The 17,413-nt window shown below is 47.1% G+C and overlaps 1 protein-coding gene across 1 annotated transcript; it reads left to right on the top strand.

The window, feature by feature from the left end:
- The first annotated feature begins 6,412 nt into the window (after positions 1 to 6,412).
- Positions 6,413 to 15,683, top strand: ndnf (neuron-derived neurotrophic factor). Its single transcript, XM_057038887.1, has 4 exons — positions 6,413 to 6,796; positions 11,697 to 11,891; positions 12,226 to 12,350; positions 13,612 to 15,683. The coding sequence occupies exons 2-4, from the start codon at positions 11,698 to 11,700 to the stop codon at positions 15,006 to 15,008; spliced, it is 1,716 nt and encodes a 571-aa protein (XP_056894867.1). The 5' UTR covers positions 6,413 to 6,796; position 11,697; the 3' UTR covers positions 15,009 to 15,683.
- Positions 15,684 to 17,413: the final 1,730 nt, after the last annotated feature.

The raw sequence follows: 17,413 nt of genomic DNA, 5'->3' as shown, positions 1-17,413 counted from the left end.
GTGTTTTTCCTCCTACAGAAATTATATTAAAACAAAACATATATTCACACCATCTTTTTACATTTTTATATTTTTGAAAAAGCCCCAGGGAGCCACTAGGGGGGCGCTAAAGAGCCACACGCGGCTCCAGAGCCGCGGGTTGCCGACCCCTGGTCTCGATCCACAGCTTTGAGACTGGAATGCTGTTAAACCACGTTGACTCTTATGTGCTCATAATGAAGTCAATAAAACATTTTTTTTTATAATTCATTTGATTTATATATATTTTTCCAAGCCCAGGAAAGTAAGCCCTCCTCTCTTTGTCCAACAGCATATGGGAGCAGCACACTTGGCCCGGGCCTCTGTCGGCCTGCGATATTGTCACTGGAATGCTCTCTGAAAGGATTTTACAGCCTTTTCCTGTCAAATCTCGTCTGGGAAAATCTTTCTGAACAGCCAGTCAGGACATTTTTGTGAATCTGTAGCAATTCCCTCATGACGGCCACAGAACAAATCTAATAAAACCTGAGGAGCACGCGGGGCCTTCTCAGCTCTCTGGGTAGAAACAGGAAACAACGGCAGGTCTTTACACCGGTAGAACCTCTGCACTGACATTACTCAGCATGGCGATGTGCACTAAAGACAAGGTTAAAGCTCCAGCGCCGAGTTCTGAGATGGTCATTAAACTGCAAAATGTGTCCACTGGAAATGATGATTTATGTCTGAGGTAAGTTTCCAGTTCAGCGTCTGTTTTTGCTGGACCATAAAATATTACAGTAAGTTTAATGTGAGTAGAATCTGCGGCAGAGAAATGAGAAATCCAGGTCGGTGAATGGTTTATCGCTCACAACATGAATTAAAATAGGAGTAGTACAAAAGACCTGCATAGGCGGAACTGAAGAAGGCCTTATATTAAAATTTATAATGTGTATAGTACACATTTTATTACAGAAAGCCATGTTCAATTAAGACAAAAGTGAAGAGGGATCAATATCAAATGTGTAGATAATCATTTCTAGGGAAAAAAGCAACAGGCTCGTCACATCATTAGAATCATAAATCTTCATAAATCAGCAACCACGACACAGATTTGAGATGATTATGAAAACTGAGCAGATTTCTAAAACGAGAAGCTGTTTTCTTCCTCCAGATCTTTTAAAATATTCGAATGTCTAAAAAAAAAAAAAAAAAAAAGCTGCTGCGGCTCTGGATACAAATAAAACAAATCAGTGTCCTTGAACACGTGTCAAAAGGATCTTTCACTGGTGGAGCACAGCTGGAGGCCGAACACGATCAGTCCAGCATAAACACATTCAAATAATTCCCAACAGTCCCGACAGCTACACTGTAAAAAGTAGTGACTTGTCTGAACTCAAAAGATATTAAAACTCTTTTAATTTAGCAAATAGGAGCCTTTTAAGGCTCTCTTGCTGCCTTGTGTGAGTGACGGCTGTAGTTTTGTGTCAACTATCCCATTTGCCTTCAAACTGAAAGTGAACTGTTCCAGGGTCCGCTTGGAAGCGTCTTCCCTAACAAGGAAACTCTGGTGCAGTTAAAGTGGACCTAACATCTCTGGCGTGCAGCCTAAATGTGATGCCCACATGTGAGCACACTGGGCCTTCAGAGGCTCTGGTGGGTTCAGAACCACGACCGAAGCAGCTCCAACCTCAACCTCAACATGTGCCATATAAGAAACATACCTTCATGAAAACATACATTATCCCCTTCATCAAGGAAACCGCAAAAGACGAGACAACATTTAGCTCCCGTCACAACATCCTGTTTTGCTGTCGTTGCTGGTTGTTGTGCGTAAATGACACGAGGCCGTAGCACTGTAGAACCTATGTCCAACCCCTTTTTCTGTGCCCGGATCAGAGGCTGCTCAGAGATGGTCGGGAACTTTATAGAGTGGGCAGCAGCGTTGCCTGCAGGGACAAATACTCACAGTATTTGGTTTCAGCCATCTGCAGCAGTGGACTCCAGTCTGCTGCGCTCCAAGATGGAGAAGCAAACTGTGGACAGATCGGCCAGTGACAAGATGGTTGTGACTTGAGTAAACAAGTCCACAAGAACTCCAAGTCCAAATCTGCCCAGGACTTTAGGCCTTGGTGGGAATGAGGCAACCTACAGGAACCAGGAACTATCAGTCTCCAGCGTTCTTGTTTAAAAACCACCTTTGTAGCAACTGTTGCAAAGATGCGGCCGTGGTCCGATTACACCAGCTCTTATTGCTAATTCCCCCCTGAAAAAAAAGATCCACTTAATTGTCTCAGGATTTCAGTCCCGGAAGATTTAGGAAGCACCTGTGGTTGCTGTCCCGTAGCCAGCAGTCTCGGCGCAGCCTCCCAGTTTAAAGGGACGGCAAGTGTGTCTAGTCACCGCAAACAGATTCAAGATGTACGTGCACGCACAGAACGCCGCAAAGACGCAGCTCCATTAAGTAAATATGGAACGTAAACAAAGAGGAGAGGCTAATACGGCCAGGACGCGGGGACGGAGGGTTTAAGTTCAAACGCATGTGGCCTGCAGACAGACAGCAGAGTGGGGAGAGCACATCCTCCTCCGCCTGTCTCCTCACGGCTGTGTTTACAATCAGCATACCACGCCTGGAGCTGCTGCGCTCTAGAGTTTCACCAAAAAGGCCCGGGACGGACTCCTGTTCACGTCAGCCCTCCATGTGTGATTGGGAATCTAAACTCTGCTCTTTGTTTATGTCTCTCGGCCCCCCCGGTATTTTTCGGGACACGCCGCTCCCTCTCTGGATAATAGGATGAAGTTGGGACGCTGACAGCGCTGCTCTCTTATTGGATAATGATAGGAAGTCAGAGGCTGACTCGACATGTGCTCCTCACTTGTGTCCTCTTTCATCTGGTTTCAATTGTGGGTTTTAGTTTTGGAGCATCGGGAGCCGGAGGAGCTTTTGAAGACGGGGAGCAGATGAGAAGGTTAAAGGATCGCCTATAGAGCGAGTTCCTCATATCGGCCAAGCGGACCCGTCATCTGCCAAGAGCTTGCCGCAAAAACTCGGAGCCTTCAGCTTTTGACTTACATATAGAAATGAAAAAGGTTGCAGATTCAAATTACGCTCAGAGGTGACCTTTGCGGTGTCCCAGACACATGCGCCATATGTTACTCCAACAACGCTGTGGAGCAAGTTCATGATAAATGCTGGTGGAAACGGTTGATTCGGATCCAAGGATGCACCTGGTGGCATCACATCCCTCTTCCTTTCCTTCACGTATCACATATCAAACTGTAGTAGCCTAAAGGCGAGTCATATCTAAGCCACGCCCCTAAAGCCCAGTCAGATCTGTGCATCTCACAATCTGACTCTGACTCAGCTAATAGACTCTGGAGCACCACCACCATCATTTACTTTAGATCTCCTCTAATCCTCAAACTTGGGAGCGAGAAGTCGAGCCGCTCCTTCTCGGCCGTTGGAGGAGACAAAGCTGTTGAGCATTTGCGAGCTTCCCGGCCTGCGTTATCTCTGCGCACAGCTTTAGACAGGGCCAGGTGGGTAAAGCCCAGGATGTTCACAACTCAGCCTGGTTTCCCGTCACTGTCCTCCCCTCCCTCAGTCTTTCCCTTGAACCGTAACCCTCCGCCTCTCCTCCCTCTCCGCCCGGGATGATGATGCTCTCGGTGTCACCCGGTTTGTTTCTCCCGCCCCGGCGTGTTTGATAGAGAATATGACAGTGTGCAACATCATCTGTTTCTCATCTCTTCCCTCCCCCCACGCAGGGAGGAATAGAGGAAAGAACAGTCGGGGGGGAAATGTTTACAGAGTGGATGTTTGCCTGGAGCGCGCTGCTCCGTTAATGATGAAGCCGGGCCGCTACGGAGCCACACCTCAGTGATGGAGAGCCTCTGAGACGCCGGTAAATAGATGTCAGCTGACTGATGAAGATTACAGCTTTCAGCCTCCATTTGGTGCCCTCCCAGCCGGGGGGCCTTAATGGATCACCTGAGCTGATGGCGCGAATGTAAAGGAGATCAGTCAGGTGAGGCCGCAGTTGGAGACAGACTTTATCCCCCAGAGCAAACACGCCGGGGTCAAAGAGCATCTGAATCTCAGCAGACATCTGCTTTTCCTGACTCCTGATTCACCAGCAAGACGCCGCTCATTCGATGCCCACGCACGCATCCGTGTACTTCTATCTTTGTGAGGACTTTCATCGACATGACGCTTTACCTCCTTTAACTCCTAACCCCAACTGTTACAACCAACTCCCTGACCCTGACCCAAACCCAGTTCTAACCTTAACCTTAAACCCACGTCTTGACCCTCCAACAGGCCTTTGAAGTTGTAAGGACCAGCAAAAATGACCCCACTTTCCACATACGTCCTAGAATGCTCTCTCTCTCTCACACAGACACACACACACACACACACACACACACACACACACACACACACACACACACACACAGACAGACAGACAGACACACACACACACACACAGACACACACAGACACACACAGACAGACACACATACACACACATTTAAGATTTTACTCCCAAAACACGTTTATTTGCTGAGCATTGGAGATCAGAATGATTCAAATATGTGATCGCTTCATTTCACATGTCATTTCTTAACCAAAAAAACCTGTTTGTTCTCCTTTGATAGATGCAGATGTTGACAAAAATAATTCTGACTCCAAAGATGTATCTGGTATTCCACAATTAAACAGATTGCTACTATTACTACGACTATAGTGCTTCTACTCATACTGTGACTACTGTATACTATAAACTGTACAAGTGCTGCTATACTAAATCACATATGAGTTTGTGCGTACCTCTAAAACGAGATATAAAATCTCTATATATGAAATGTACGTGTAATGTCTCGTCCAGGGTTTTCAGAAGCGTGAACGACTGTTTTAGAACTCAAATCCTGATGCAAGCAGAAAAATAAAACCTGTTTCGTGAGACTCAAACTACTGATAATAAATCAAGAAAGTAGTTTGAATTTGATCCGAAGCAATAATGGGGGGAAAGAAACCCCAACCAACCCCAAAACAAACTACAAACGGATCAGCCAGTACACTGTTGACAGCCTTTTCCAGAGATCAGTGGAAAACCTTCAGGAGGAGCTGAAAATCAGACAGGCGAGGTGTTTCTGATCAGTGAATCTATCACAGAGAGCTCAGATTGGGGCTCTGCTGCGGCTCGGATGCTGCAGATGGATTACAATTATACAGGAGCCCTTTTCCTTCTCCAGTTTCCGTTCTTACCCCAACTAAACTGTCCCTGGTGTGGATAAACTTTCAACGTTCAGCCATGCAGCTGGGTCAGGGCGTGCGTGCGTGTGCGCGTGACTGTGAGGATATTTGTCCCTGGAGTAGATTCATTTCCACAGGCCGCTGGTGGTGCGGAGATTAGCACATTCAATTTGGCGTCTATTTTGATCCCGGAGATGTAAAAGTCACGGCCGCGCTAATCATAAACCCAGGCATCAACAGCCACAGCACGCGCGCACGCGCACACGCGCCTTTGCCTCCATGACGTTTATTTTCCTTCACTTGTTTTCACGACAACGAAAACCTTTCTGATTGACCCCAACGGGCCCCGAAGCCGCCGCCGCTAGATGACGCTGTTGCACCGACACTCCGAGTCTGTAAGTTTGCTGGATAAGCGGCCTCAGGGCTGCGTACATATGTTCTGTATCTTCAGAACCATCTTTTAATTATTTATTTTTTTTAAAAGCCTCTATAAAAAAGAAATAGAAGATTAAATCATTTCACAAACTGGTGGTATTTGAGGTCACAATGTCACTATTTATCTCTTCATCTCTGTCAGTGAATTGTTTAACACCCGCTTGTCTCCATGGGAAGGAAACAGCAGCATCCTCTGAATGTAGATTGCCTGTTCCACGGGGGTCCCCCCCCCCCGTCAAGCCATAAATTTTGGGTGGGCAATTCAGTTCGGAGACAATGGTTCTTATCTTAGATAAATATTTGCTTCCCAGGCCTTCGAATCTTCTTCGTTGTGACTTCCCACAATTGCTCTCCGCCTCATTTCCACTGAACTTCAGGGTTCCCACCCTCAGCGATGCTGAGCAGCCGTGTTCGCGATGCGCACACGCAGGCGTCAACACCCGTGATAAAAACCTGTCTGCGCGGAGCCCTGAGGGTTGCGTGACTCCTGCGCTGCTGCCCACACTTATAATTTCCAGTCGGCATCAGCGTAAACACCTAGGAAATAAAAAAAACAGAAACTCAGTCTGGATTTATGCCCCGGTGACATCTGAAAACGTGTTTTTAATGAGTTTCTTTGTTTAAATTCTATAAAATAAGAATCCTATAGTGTCTTCTGTTTACAGTTTATGTACAAGACAAACCCTAGAGTGCGTCTCTCTCTCTCTCCCTAACTTGTGGCGTGCAGAAGGAGGAGTGGGTTGTGGGTTGGTTCTCCGTCCTGGAGTCCTCCTTCCGAGCGCGCAGGGAAGAAGTTCGCACCACTTTTGCCTCCAATCCAGTAGAGGTTTCAATAGCAGCAGCTCGGCAGGGGAGGGACGCGCAGCCAGCAACTGAGGATACCCACTCACACACACACACACACACACATGCACACGCTCTTTCGCACTCACACACGCACCCCTGCCCACTAGAGACCAGTTAAATCCGCGAGAAAACTGCATACGCGCCGCAGAGCGCTCGCATAATCCGATTGATAGCAGCCAAACAGCGGAGGGAACTACCGGAGACAACTTTTGGTCTTTTTTCCTTTATTACTTTTTTTTTTTTTTGCTCAGACTGACTTTGAGAATCATCCTTCAGAAAACTCCGACGTCTCATTTCAGAAAGGTAAGAATAACTGTGCTGCATCCGCAGCCTTTGAGCAACCAGGACAACCTCATTCCATCCTTGTATGTTTGTTAAAAGAATATGTTTAATTGAACTTTTCAGTAGCTTCTGCTGTATCTGAAATCCCTTGTGAAACTCGGAACCAAGTGGAGCGGTGCCTTTGAAACGGCTGCCAGTGAGGCGAGGGGCGAGGAAGAGGTTTTTGCGGTTTACAACTCCGCGAACTCCAAAGTTTCAAACGCGTTTCAGTCGAGTCTGGACTCGCTTCCTTTTAATCGCGGTTTATTCCGGGGGGTTCGCTGTGGGTATTTATGCTGCCGACGAGGATGAACTTATGAGAACTTTCTTGCTTTTGTGCCTCCTAAACGGTTCCCATGCTCCCAGGGGTGACACGGCACCCAAAGAAGCGATTTATCAATACGCGCCGCACTTCCAGCAGCCTGCGCGCTGTGTGCGGCGTCCTCTCCATCCTCGCGTTTCTCTACAACCTATAAAAAGCATCTGGACTTTTATTAAGTGGAATCTGGGTCGATTGTGGTTGTATTTGAACACCTTCCTGTGCTTTCGCGCACCTGTAGGAGCCCAGTCTGTGGAGCTCACGGCGACTAGAATTCTTCATAATTGCAACTTCACTATATTTGACCGAGCATTCCCTTTAATATAAACGATTTAAGGCAGCCTAATGACAGTTCTGCTCCAGTTTGGAGTTGTTTTCGTCATGTGGTGCATGCGAGAGTCGCGTTTTTCCCTCTCCGCCGGGCTTTAATGAGAGACATACCCGAAACGGGGATTTGAATAACTGTATTTAGCAGCAGGGTTGAAGCCGCACTGCCTCCCTTCTACTTTCTCAAGAGAATGAATCATGGACAAAAAAAAAAAAACAGTCAAAATGGGAAGGTCTGCGTCGCATACCGTAACTAAACCGTGATTTGCATATGAAAACTCTCCGGCTGAAAGAATTCCTCCAGCGTTGCTGCTATGCGTCCGGAGGAGAAGTGACAGGCTGCGGTGCGCGTACTGTCTTTGTGTCAGCCATCCAGAGTCAGTGCTGCTAGATTAAGGACGCCAACTTTTACTTCCTTCCTAAATTATTCATTATATCCACACCCCGCTCCCGGGTCCCCCTGGGCACATTCATTTTGCAAAGCCCCCCATTATACTCTGTGAGATGGACGCGCTGAGCGGATCACGCATTCAGCGTCCACGTCTCTGCATCTCCATAACGCCGCTCGCTTCCCACGATGCAGCCGGGTGTGGTGCATGTGCGCCCCGGATGATGGGCAGTGGGTGGATGACTTTCCCATGGGGCATTTTTCCCCCTCTCTCTGAGGCTTTAACTACCCCCAGGGCCCATAATGCCACCGCATCAGTCAGGGCCGCTAACAACTTTCACTCCCCCCCCCCTCAATTCTCTCTGAATAGGATTGTTTTTAACTGCGGAAAGCGGCCCTGCGACCTGACTCTCCTTAAAGGCGCATTCCAGGATGGAGTTCTGGATGCTCCAGAGATGGAGAGGAGGAATATGGGGGCTCGACTTTCCGTCGTTGCGTTGAGCCAATCTGTTGGGATGATGTTTGGAAAGTCAAACTGGGAGCGATGTGGATGGAGCATTGTGACGCTTTACACATGTGTGCTTTTTTGGGGGGGAGGGCTGGCAGATTTACTGGACACACATGTCATGCACTTTATTTTGCAGCATATAGCACAAACACAACATATGGATGTTTAATCTGAGAAGTGTAATCTGCGGTTAAATCGCTGTCTTGGAATCAAACTGCAGAAAAGCGCGGCGATTATGAAGGATTAATTTGTCTGTGGATTTGATGCCGCCCCATATTTAATAGCAGATATTGCTTTTTTTTTCTCTCCCCCCTCTAAATATATATTAGATGGCGTGGCTGACTCCGTCCACAGGCCCACCATTTACACAGGCCTGCAGTCTGCTTACACACAGCAAATAAAACCCTCAGGCGCTGGATCCGAGCCCTCGCCACAGTCTCTATGTTAACAAGCTGTTTAGCTGTCCAAGAACACCAAACCTGCTTTGCTTGGTCCCGGTCCTGTGTGGTTCCATCCTTGGCCCTTGTGGATTTTGTGCGCTGGCCCCCGGAGTGACAGCTGCGACGGCGCTCGCGATCGAGGGCCGCCATGAATCTGCTTTAAAGCAAACACACGGAGGCTCCGGGTCCCCCGAGTCCCGCCAGGCTTCTTGTAGGGTGGAATCTGAAATGTCTCTTTATTTGTGTTGAAATTAAACTGTCTTTTATTCCCTCCCGTTCTGTTAATGAGCTCCATGTGGCAGCAGGAAGGAGGCTTATCCGTCTTGACAGGGAGCTGGAGGGTAGGCGAGGGGGAGAGCGGGAACACAAACGAGGAGAGAAAGTGATGGTCGGGGCACTTTGGTCCGCACAAACTCAACAATACACAAACACACACACTGGGGTCCATGCTTCACACAGTTTACCATGCAAGCCGTCCCACTCCAGGACTGGATTCCTGCTCACCGCTGATGTTTTTTAGCTTTAATCATGTTTTAGGATTTTAATCGTCCTGTTGATGGGGGTCAGTGAAGCTAATGTGCCCGCCTGGGACGCCGTGTGAATAGTATACTTCGGCCCGGCTTTTGCACATGATTCGCTTGTAATGGCACAGAATTAGGGTCAAAGCTGTTAGAGTGGCAGCTGAAATGAAAGGATACAGCCTCTCAGGTCATACATATGGATAACGGAGAGGGGCTCCTTTTCCTCACTCATTTTCTCGGTGTTACGTGTCAAAGGCAGCTGTGGGAATAACGGCCATGATTATTTTCCACTTTTCTGTCTCCATTCCACGCTGCAGTCACCCCCTTTAACTCGTATCTCACATGTCTCTGCAAAACGCTAGAAGTGAAGCTAATTAGAAGTGTCGTAAAAAACAAGGCTGTGGTGAAAATGCAATTCTTCATGATTCTAATCAAGCACCAGGGCTTAATTTGTTCCACATGCAGTTTTCTTAAAACGTGTTTTTGGTGACAGAACTGCGTGACTGTGTGTTTGTGCCGGTGACCCAGCCTTCAGCTGTCATCTCTGCATTATCGACAGTTAATACAGACCCAGGGGATCAGCGGTTGCGGCCCGAATGGGCCACAGGCCCAGTCACGGGTTCTAAATCAGCCAGGTCACATGTGAGGCTCACTGCGAGGGGGCACCCAACATTATGATGATGATGATGATGATGATGATGACAGCAGCGGGGAACTGCGCGACCGACAGAAGATGTTTAGTGTAACGACGTCAGCGGCCGGCGGAGCCGCGTCTCTGTGGGTTTCGAGGGCCGCGCGTCAGTTCTTCTTCTGTGCATTAATAGACTCGTCTTTGTTCCAACTGACACGCTTCTGAAGTGGAAGGAGACGAGGCGAGGTGATAAGGATCTCCACTCTCTGTGAGTCAAACCTCAAAGTCCCACTTAGGCGGCTTCCCCTTGACTCTCTGAAGCTCTGCAACGTAGTGGGAGGCTGGGCTCAGACAGCACAAACAGAGACACTGACAGGCTCTGTCAAGGCTTTTTTTTGGGAGGGGGGGGGGTATTTAAAGGCAGAGGCTGCAGGGATGAAGCCATGTTGTCATAGGGCTTTTTTTTAAGCCTGAGTTCTGTGATGGACCTGGAGAGATGGCCCAAGTCAAGCGAAGAGAGTACGCCGCCTGTGCAAAAAGAGATTACTCGTTGGTGGAAAGAGCGTGATCAAAAGAGAGAAAGGGGAGGGCGAGGAGAGAAAGGGAAAAGAGGGGGGTCATTAAAAGGACACCGTCTCACTTGCAGTAAATGGCAGTAAAGTATCTGGCTAATCTGCCATCATTACACTGATTAAATCACCAGGGATTTGGCGTTCCCATCAGCTGCAATCAATGGGGTAAAATCAATAGACAGGGGATACGTGAGAGGCACTCAGCCACAGTCAGCTGCACCTCCTCCTGAGCCCCGGCACAGTCGGCGGGCTGCAACGCTAAACTATTTTATGTGAGCGTCAATAAACCTTAAATGACATGGATTTGGGGATTTTTATATTAAGCGTGTTATAAAACGAGCCCCTGCAGCAGATCTTTTTTTTTGTGCGCCTGTGTCTCACCACTCCTTTTTTTTCTTCAAATTTCTATCCAATTGATTTCGCTGGCACACAAGTTGAATTTTAAATGTCATTAAAACCAAAAAGTTAAATGACAATTGGAAACAGACCTTAACACAAAGTAACATGTGTAGTGGAGGAAAATGAAAGCAGAAGCCTGTAATGTCTGGTGCCAAAGCCGTGCCTTGCCAAATGGAACGGAACAGTTTTGTTTTAATTAAAGGAAAGGGAAGATAGGAACAAAAAACACACACTCAGAACTTCCATGGCAGTAACAGATGTGAGTGTAATTTATATGCACTGGTAATGTTGGTATATATAACATAAATAAAGAAATAATTACACAATATGAGTAATATGCTTATTTGTATCTAACATTGGGAGTCATACGAGATGACAGTTGTAGATCCTCGAGAGTGTTTTCTTTAATCATGCATTAGTTTAACTTAAACAATGGTCGCGACTCTGGCTCAGAATGAGAAAAACCGGCCAATCAGAAGCTTTTACTTTCATAAAAAATCATTCGTTACACAGAGAACAAACAAACAAAAAGGTTGTGGTTTCCAGATGCAGTTGTGGCTCCATGTCCAATCACAAGCAGATCACAGCAGAGGCAGCTCTCATTCTGTTACTGCCGCCTACCACCAGGGGGCGCTCCGAACGCATTGGTTTTAGTATTGGAGGACTCTCAGGTCATCCGTTGGTTCATTCAATGAACGACGTGGAGTTAACTGAACCTGCAGCCCTCGCAGCAAACACCAGAGTCCGGACTGAAAGGTAAATCCTCTGTCGTTCCAGAATGAGGCACCCTAAAGGTTGGAGCGTGGCGCTGCTGGTGTTGCTGGGACTTGGAGCTTTGGCCCAGAAGCTGCCCACAAGGGATGAGGGACTTTTCCAGATGCAGATTCGCGACAAGTCGCTTTTTCACGACTCCTCCGTCATCCCAGATGGAGCCGAGATCAGCGGCTACCTGTTCAGGGACACACCAAAAAGGTACGGCAAACACCGACCGAACAAGTTGCACAACCCCAACGATTCAAACTGTCTACATGTTATCATAAGCTGAACGTCTGCAGCTGACTGCACAACTCCACTTCCTGTAAACAGACGCTGCGGAACATAATCTATTATGTTGATGCAAAGGTTAAATAATAAATGAGAGAGTCGTGCTTGTGCAATAGAGAGTCTGTTTGCTCGGAGCTGAGAGTTACCCAAGGTCGGCGGGGCAGCAACAGCCACAGTGTTGCCAGTCCGACCGCGCCGTCCGTACCATCAAATGGGATAAAGAAATGCCAGGATGGGTCGTTTTAACCTCTTATTTCCGCAGGTACTACTTTGTGGTGGAGGAAGACAACACCCCCCTGTCCGTGACGGTGACACCTTGTGACGCTCCTCTGGAGTGGAAGCTCACCCTGCAGGAGTTGCCTGAGGAGGCCAGCGGCGAGGGCTCAGGTATAATTGACACCAGGCAGCCATGGAAGAGGTTAATGGCATGTTATGTGGAAATATCGCTATCCACTACGCACCGTAAATGATGCAGTGATGCTAGGTTTGCTGTTGTGGTGGGTTTTAATTAAGTCACAGTCGTAGCGTCTAGTCTGACCACTTATGATGTCTGAGCTGACGTCTGTAATTTGGGAGAAGAGCTCCACTCTGCTGCAGTCGCTCTGTCCAGTCGGAGCACCGCGTCCCCCCGCCTGCGTCTCCTTTACGTAAATCCTGCGCGCTGCCTTCCTTGCTCTTTTTCTTTCCTTCCCTTCTGCCTCATCTGAAGACTTTCTCCATCTGGAGGGCGCAGGAGAGCGTGCAGATGACCATAGCTGCGGTTTAAAGTGTAGATGTTTGATGTGAGCATATATTTGAATATCAACACATGGAGCACCTGGGCCTCTGTCTGTTCACTTGTCAGATGAGATATTACAAAATGATTTATTGGTGCTGGTGCTGCTGCGCTTTGCCTCAAGAGAAAAGAATGTTTCTGTAAGTAGAAGAATAGCGGCAGATTGGGACCCAACGCACGCAGCATCACCAGAGGAAAGAGGGAGCGTTAGCCAGTTGAACCAGTGAACTTCTTCCCCTCTTTGCAGCTCTAGCGGGAGCAAATCTTTGAGCATTAATTTTTAGTACACCACTGAGCACACTCTGGTTGACAAACATAATATTATGCTTGGGCTGTGTCTCCTTACAAGGCACCTCTTTGTAGCACAGCTTCCCCTGAAAAGCCAAGTCAGTGCTGGCCTGTGATCTTTGGGGATGTTTGGAGTGAAAACATGGCTGCCATGTGAGGGGCTAATCATCCACTGGGCTCGCAGAGGTTCACCCTTACCCCTCAGAATCAACACGTTTCTTTATTTTTAGCACGGCTGGAAATTATTTCTCACTGATCCCTCAAACGTGAAAACCAAAAACCCCACGGCGTTAATCTCTATTTTTCAAAATATTTAGATTGTTGTAGTCATAAATGCACAAATTTATGACATATTCCCTAAAAACAGCCAATGACGTCAGAAAAAAAACGACAACAGAAAAACAGAAAAAATACAAATAAGAAATATTTAATGAAACTATTAAATGACATTAGTACCCTTAGTATTCAGTTATTTCCATTAATTTTGTATTAATGAAACTTTTCATGCCTGTATTTCGGATACTACTGTGAGCCAGTCAAAGAGTTTACTTGTGTCTCACTCGTGTTCTTGCTTTGGGTTTCCAGGGGAGCCAGAACCTCTGGACCAGCAGAAACAGCAGGTAACAGTGGACGAGGGGACTGAGCTCTTCGCCTACAAGGGCAACGATGTGGAGTCCTATGTGGCCGCCAGCACGCCCTCCGGCCTCTACCAGCTGGAGCTTCTCTCCACAGAGAAAGACAGCAACTTCAAGGTGTACGCTACCACGACTCCCGAATCTGATCAGCCTTACCCGGAGCTTCCCTACGACCCCCGCGTCGATGTGACGGCACTGGGTCGCACTACGGTCACACTGGCCTGGAAGCCGACACCAACAGGCTCTTTGATGGGTCAGCCTGTGCAGTACTGTGTTGTCATCAACAAAGAGCACAATTTCAAGAGCATGTGTGCAGCCGAAGCTAAAATCAGCGCCGACGATGCCTTTGTGCTGGCTCCCAAACCTGGTCGAGACTTCAGTCCCTTTGACTTTGCACACTTTGGCTTTGTCCCTTCTGAAATTGGCTTTGGTAAAGACCGAGGCCTAACGAGCAACAAGATCTCGCGGGCCTACGCCACCAAGCCCAAACCAGCGGACATTCAGAAGCTGTGCATCGGCAATAAAAACATTTTCACCGTATCGGGTCTGAAGCCAGACACTCAGTACTACTTTGATGTCTTTGCTGTAAATTCTGCAACCAACACGAGCACGGCGTACGTGGGCACGTTTGCCCGCACAAAAGAGGAGGCTCGTCAGAAGACGGTGGAGCTCAAGGATGGCAAAGTGTCGGAAGTGTACATCAAGAGAAAGGGCAGCAAGTTCCTCCGCTTTGCCCCTGTGTCCTCCCACCAGAGGGTCACTCTTTTTGTCCACACGTGTCTGGACGCTGTGCAGGTGCAGGTGAGGCGTGACGGCAAGTTGCTGCTCTCCCAGAATGCAGAGGGGATACGGCAGTTCCAGTTGAGGGGGAAGCCCAAAGCCAAGTACCTGATCCGTTTGCGAGGCAGCAGGAAAGGAGCCTCCACTCTGAAAATCCTGGCCACCACAAAACCCAGCAGCAAGCAGCCCTTCCCCTCACTTCCAGAGGACATGCGCATCAAGGCCTTCGACAAGCTGCGCACCTGCTCCTCCGCCACCGTGGCCTGGCTGGGCACGCAGGACCGCAACAAATACTGCATTTACCGCAAAGAGGTGGCCGACAATTACGGAGAGGAGCAGCGACGCCGGGAGCAGAACCAGTGCGCCGGGCCAGAGACCCGTAGGAAGTCAGAAAAGGTGTTGTGCAAGTATTTCCACAGCCCGAACCTGCAGAAAGCTGTGACTACAGAGACCGTCACAGGGCTGGAGCCAGGAAAGACCTACCTGCTGGATGTTTACGTGGTGGGACACAGTGGCCACTCAGTGAAATACCAGAGCAAACTGGTGAAAACAAGGAAGTACTGCTAAATGACTCTGCAAAGAAGAAATCTATTATAAATATATATATTAAATAAGTTTATTTAACTCGAAGTGATATTCTACTAAGGAGTGTATACAGACTGACTACTCACACAGTGGATGGGCCTGTGACAGTAACTGAACTGTTTGTCAAGAAAGATCTCAACCTGTATATTTATGTTTACATTGAGGCACCTCTGGGTAGCCCATCGCGTGAGATGCTCCTCGTCTTGACATCACGTTGCCGCCGGCGACTCAGAATTTTCAAAGATCACCTTTCATCTCGTACATTTTCCTCCGTCGGCTGCATGGCGTTTGCTTTTGTCCGTCCTGTTTGTACGTCCCTTGTTCGAATTACTGAAGGAGATACGGTAGCTACCCGCATTGTATAGATCTCCCTCAGTGCATATCCATGTTTTAGGAGGAATTTAAATTATTTTATACTTTTTTTCTCAGTCTCTTTTTGATTGTCTTTTTGTTACTGACAATAGTAACTGTTACGGTGAGGAATTTGGTGTAGCTCAGACATTCCCTTATGTATCCCAGCCAGTGTTTGCGCTAGAGCCCATCCTGAAAATGTGCTGGAGATCCGTGTTATAGTCACCGTGTGTCACATGTACAGAGATGTCCTGCCAATATTCATGTACATAAACTCTAAATATAGAACAAGTAATCCCTCTGTCACCCTGGGTGTCATGTTCTTTTGCCAAGCAGTTAAGATCACAGGTTGGGAGACGAAAGCGTACACCGCACATTGTGTGAAACGGGGGGGGGGTCACATAAATGAAACCTGATCCTTTGAAGTTATTTTTGCTAAAACACTTTTTTTCAGGCCGCGCAAATGTCCATGTTACAGTCACACAAGGTGTACATATTCACACTGGAACATCGTAATAAAGTAGCGTTGTTGTACTGTAACGCACGCGCCACTGCATTTCCTTGTCTTTGGGTAAGGATATTTTTAGACATTCTTTTGCGACATTTTGAAAGTGCTTCTCAGCATAAACATCAGGGCGGGAGGGCATCGGTACATCGGCACTAAGCAGCGGGGCTCAGCTCAGACCCAGCTGAAAACCGTGACGGAGCACCTTAATCTGGTTTGTAGCACTTTGGGGTTTGTAGGTCAGATGCAATTGCTGCATAAGTTATATTAAGTAGGGAGACGGTGTAGAAGTGTGTCATACCATAGTTATAACACATTCCTCTTCTGCGAGCTAAGGTGAGGATACTCTGTGGACCAATTAGTGGGCTGTTGTATTTCTAGCTCTGGTACTCTGTCATATAAAATATATATGGGGTATTTTGAAATATACAAACTATACATATATATGTTTTTGGTACTCCCAAGAGAAGGGGAAAAATGTAGAAAGATATTAAAATATGGTTAAAATGAAGGTAAATTTTTTGCTGGATTGACCAAAACTGAACTAGAAACTAAATGTAGCGGTATTAAGTACTAAAATTTAAAATTATTTCAATTCCTTCATTCAATTCTAACTCTAAATCTAACCCTAACCTTTACGGTGGGGCCTTGAGTGATCTGATCTATTAAACTGTTTTAAAAAAAACAAATACCGGTGAGTAAAGAATTTTTTTAAAAGCCTTTTTGAGTGGTTTCACAGCGATACAATAACGAACCGAAAACAAGCAATAGTCACATGACAAATTATAGTCTTGCAACAAAGATCAGCTGAATCAGACAGAAAACAGCAATTAAAACCTCACTGTCAGCTGTTATTGTACTGTAGCTTCGTGTTGTATCCCGACATCCCCAAATTTTCATCCCTCCTTGTGCTGAAACCTAAAATTAACTCTGCTGACGGTAACAAGTCTCAGCCAATCAGAAGCCGAGCAGGGAGGCCATTCCTTTGCAAAAGCTCCTTTTAAATCTGTTGCCCATTTGTTCTGCAGTTTGTGGCCTCTATCAGCACATTTGCACCTAAGCGATCTGTATCCTGCGACCACGAGGGAGTGAGAAAATGTGGGACTGTTTTCAACATGGCTGAGAAGATTTTTCTGTTGATTTGTCTTGGGGGAAAAAGTGGTGCGTCCACTCCATGGGAGGGAACCCTCTAAACATGTTGGGTTCACCAAAAAACATTACACAATCATTTCACTCCATAAATAAAAATGATTTGAAAATGATGTTTTTGCAATTATCTGTGGAAACAGTCCCCTTTTCAAAAATATAAAAAGCAGATGATAGGAAACCCAACAAGCCGCAGAGCTGCAGTCTTTCTACTGACCCCTACCCTTTATTTAAGTGAACACACTGAGGCTGGAGAACTGGGCGACTTGCAATAGTATTCATCCATTAGAGAAAGTCAACCACAAATAAGAAAAGAGAAAAGCCAGACGCACGTCATTGCGCATATCCACACGTTCCAATTAAGCGCCGTCTCAGGTGAATGCCA

The sequence above is a fragment of the Takifugu flavidus genome, chromosome 7 (assembly GCF_003711565.1).
Source record: "Takifugu flavidus isolate HTHZ2018 chromosome 7, ASM371156v2, whole genome shotgun sequence".
In the NCBI taxonomy this organism is placed as follows: Eukaryota; Metazoa; Chordata; class Actinopteri; order Tetraodontiformes; family Tetraodontidae; genus Takifugu; species Takifugu flavidus.
This window is presented reverse-complemented; position numbering and strand designations above follow the sequence as displayed.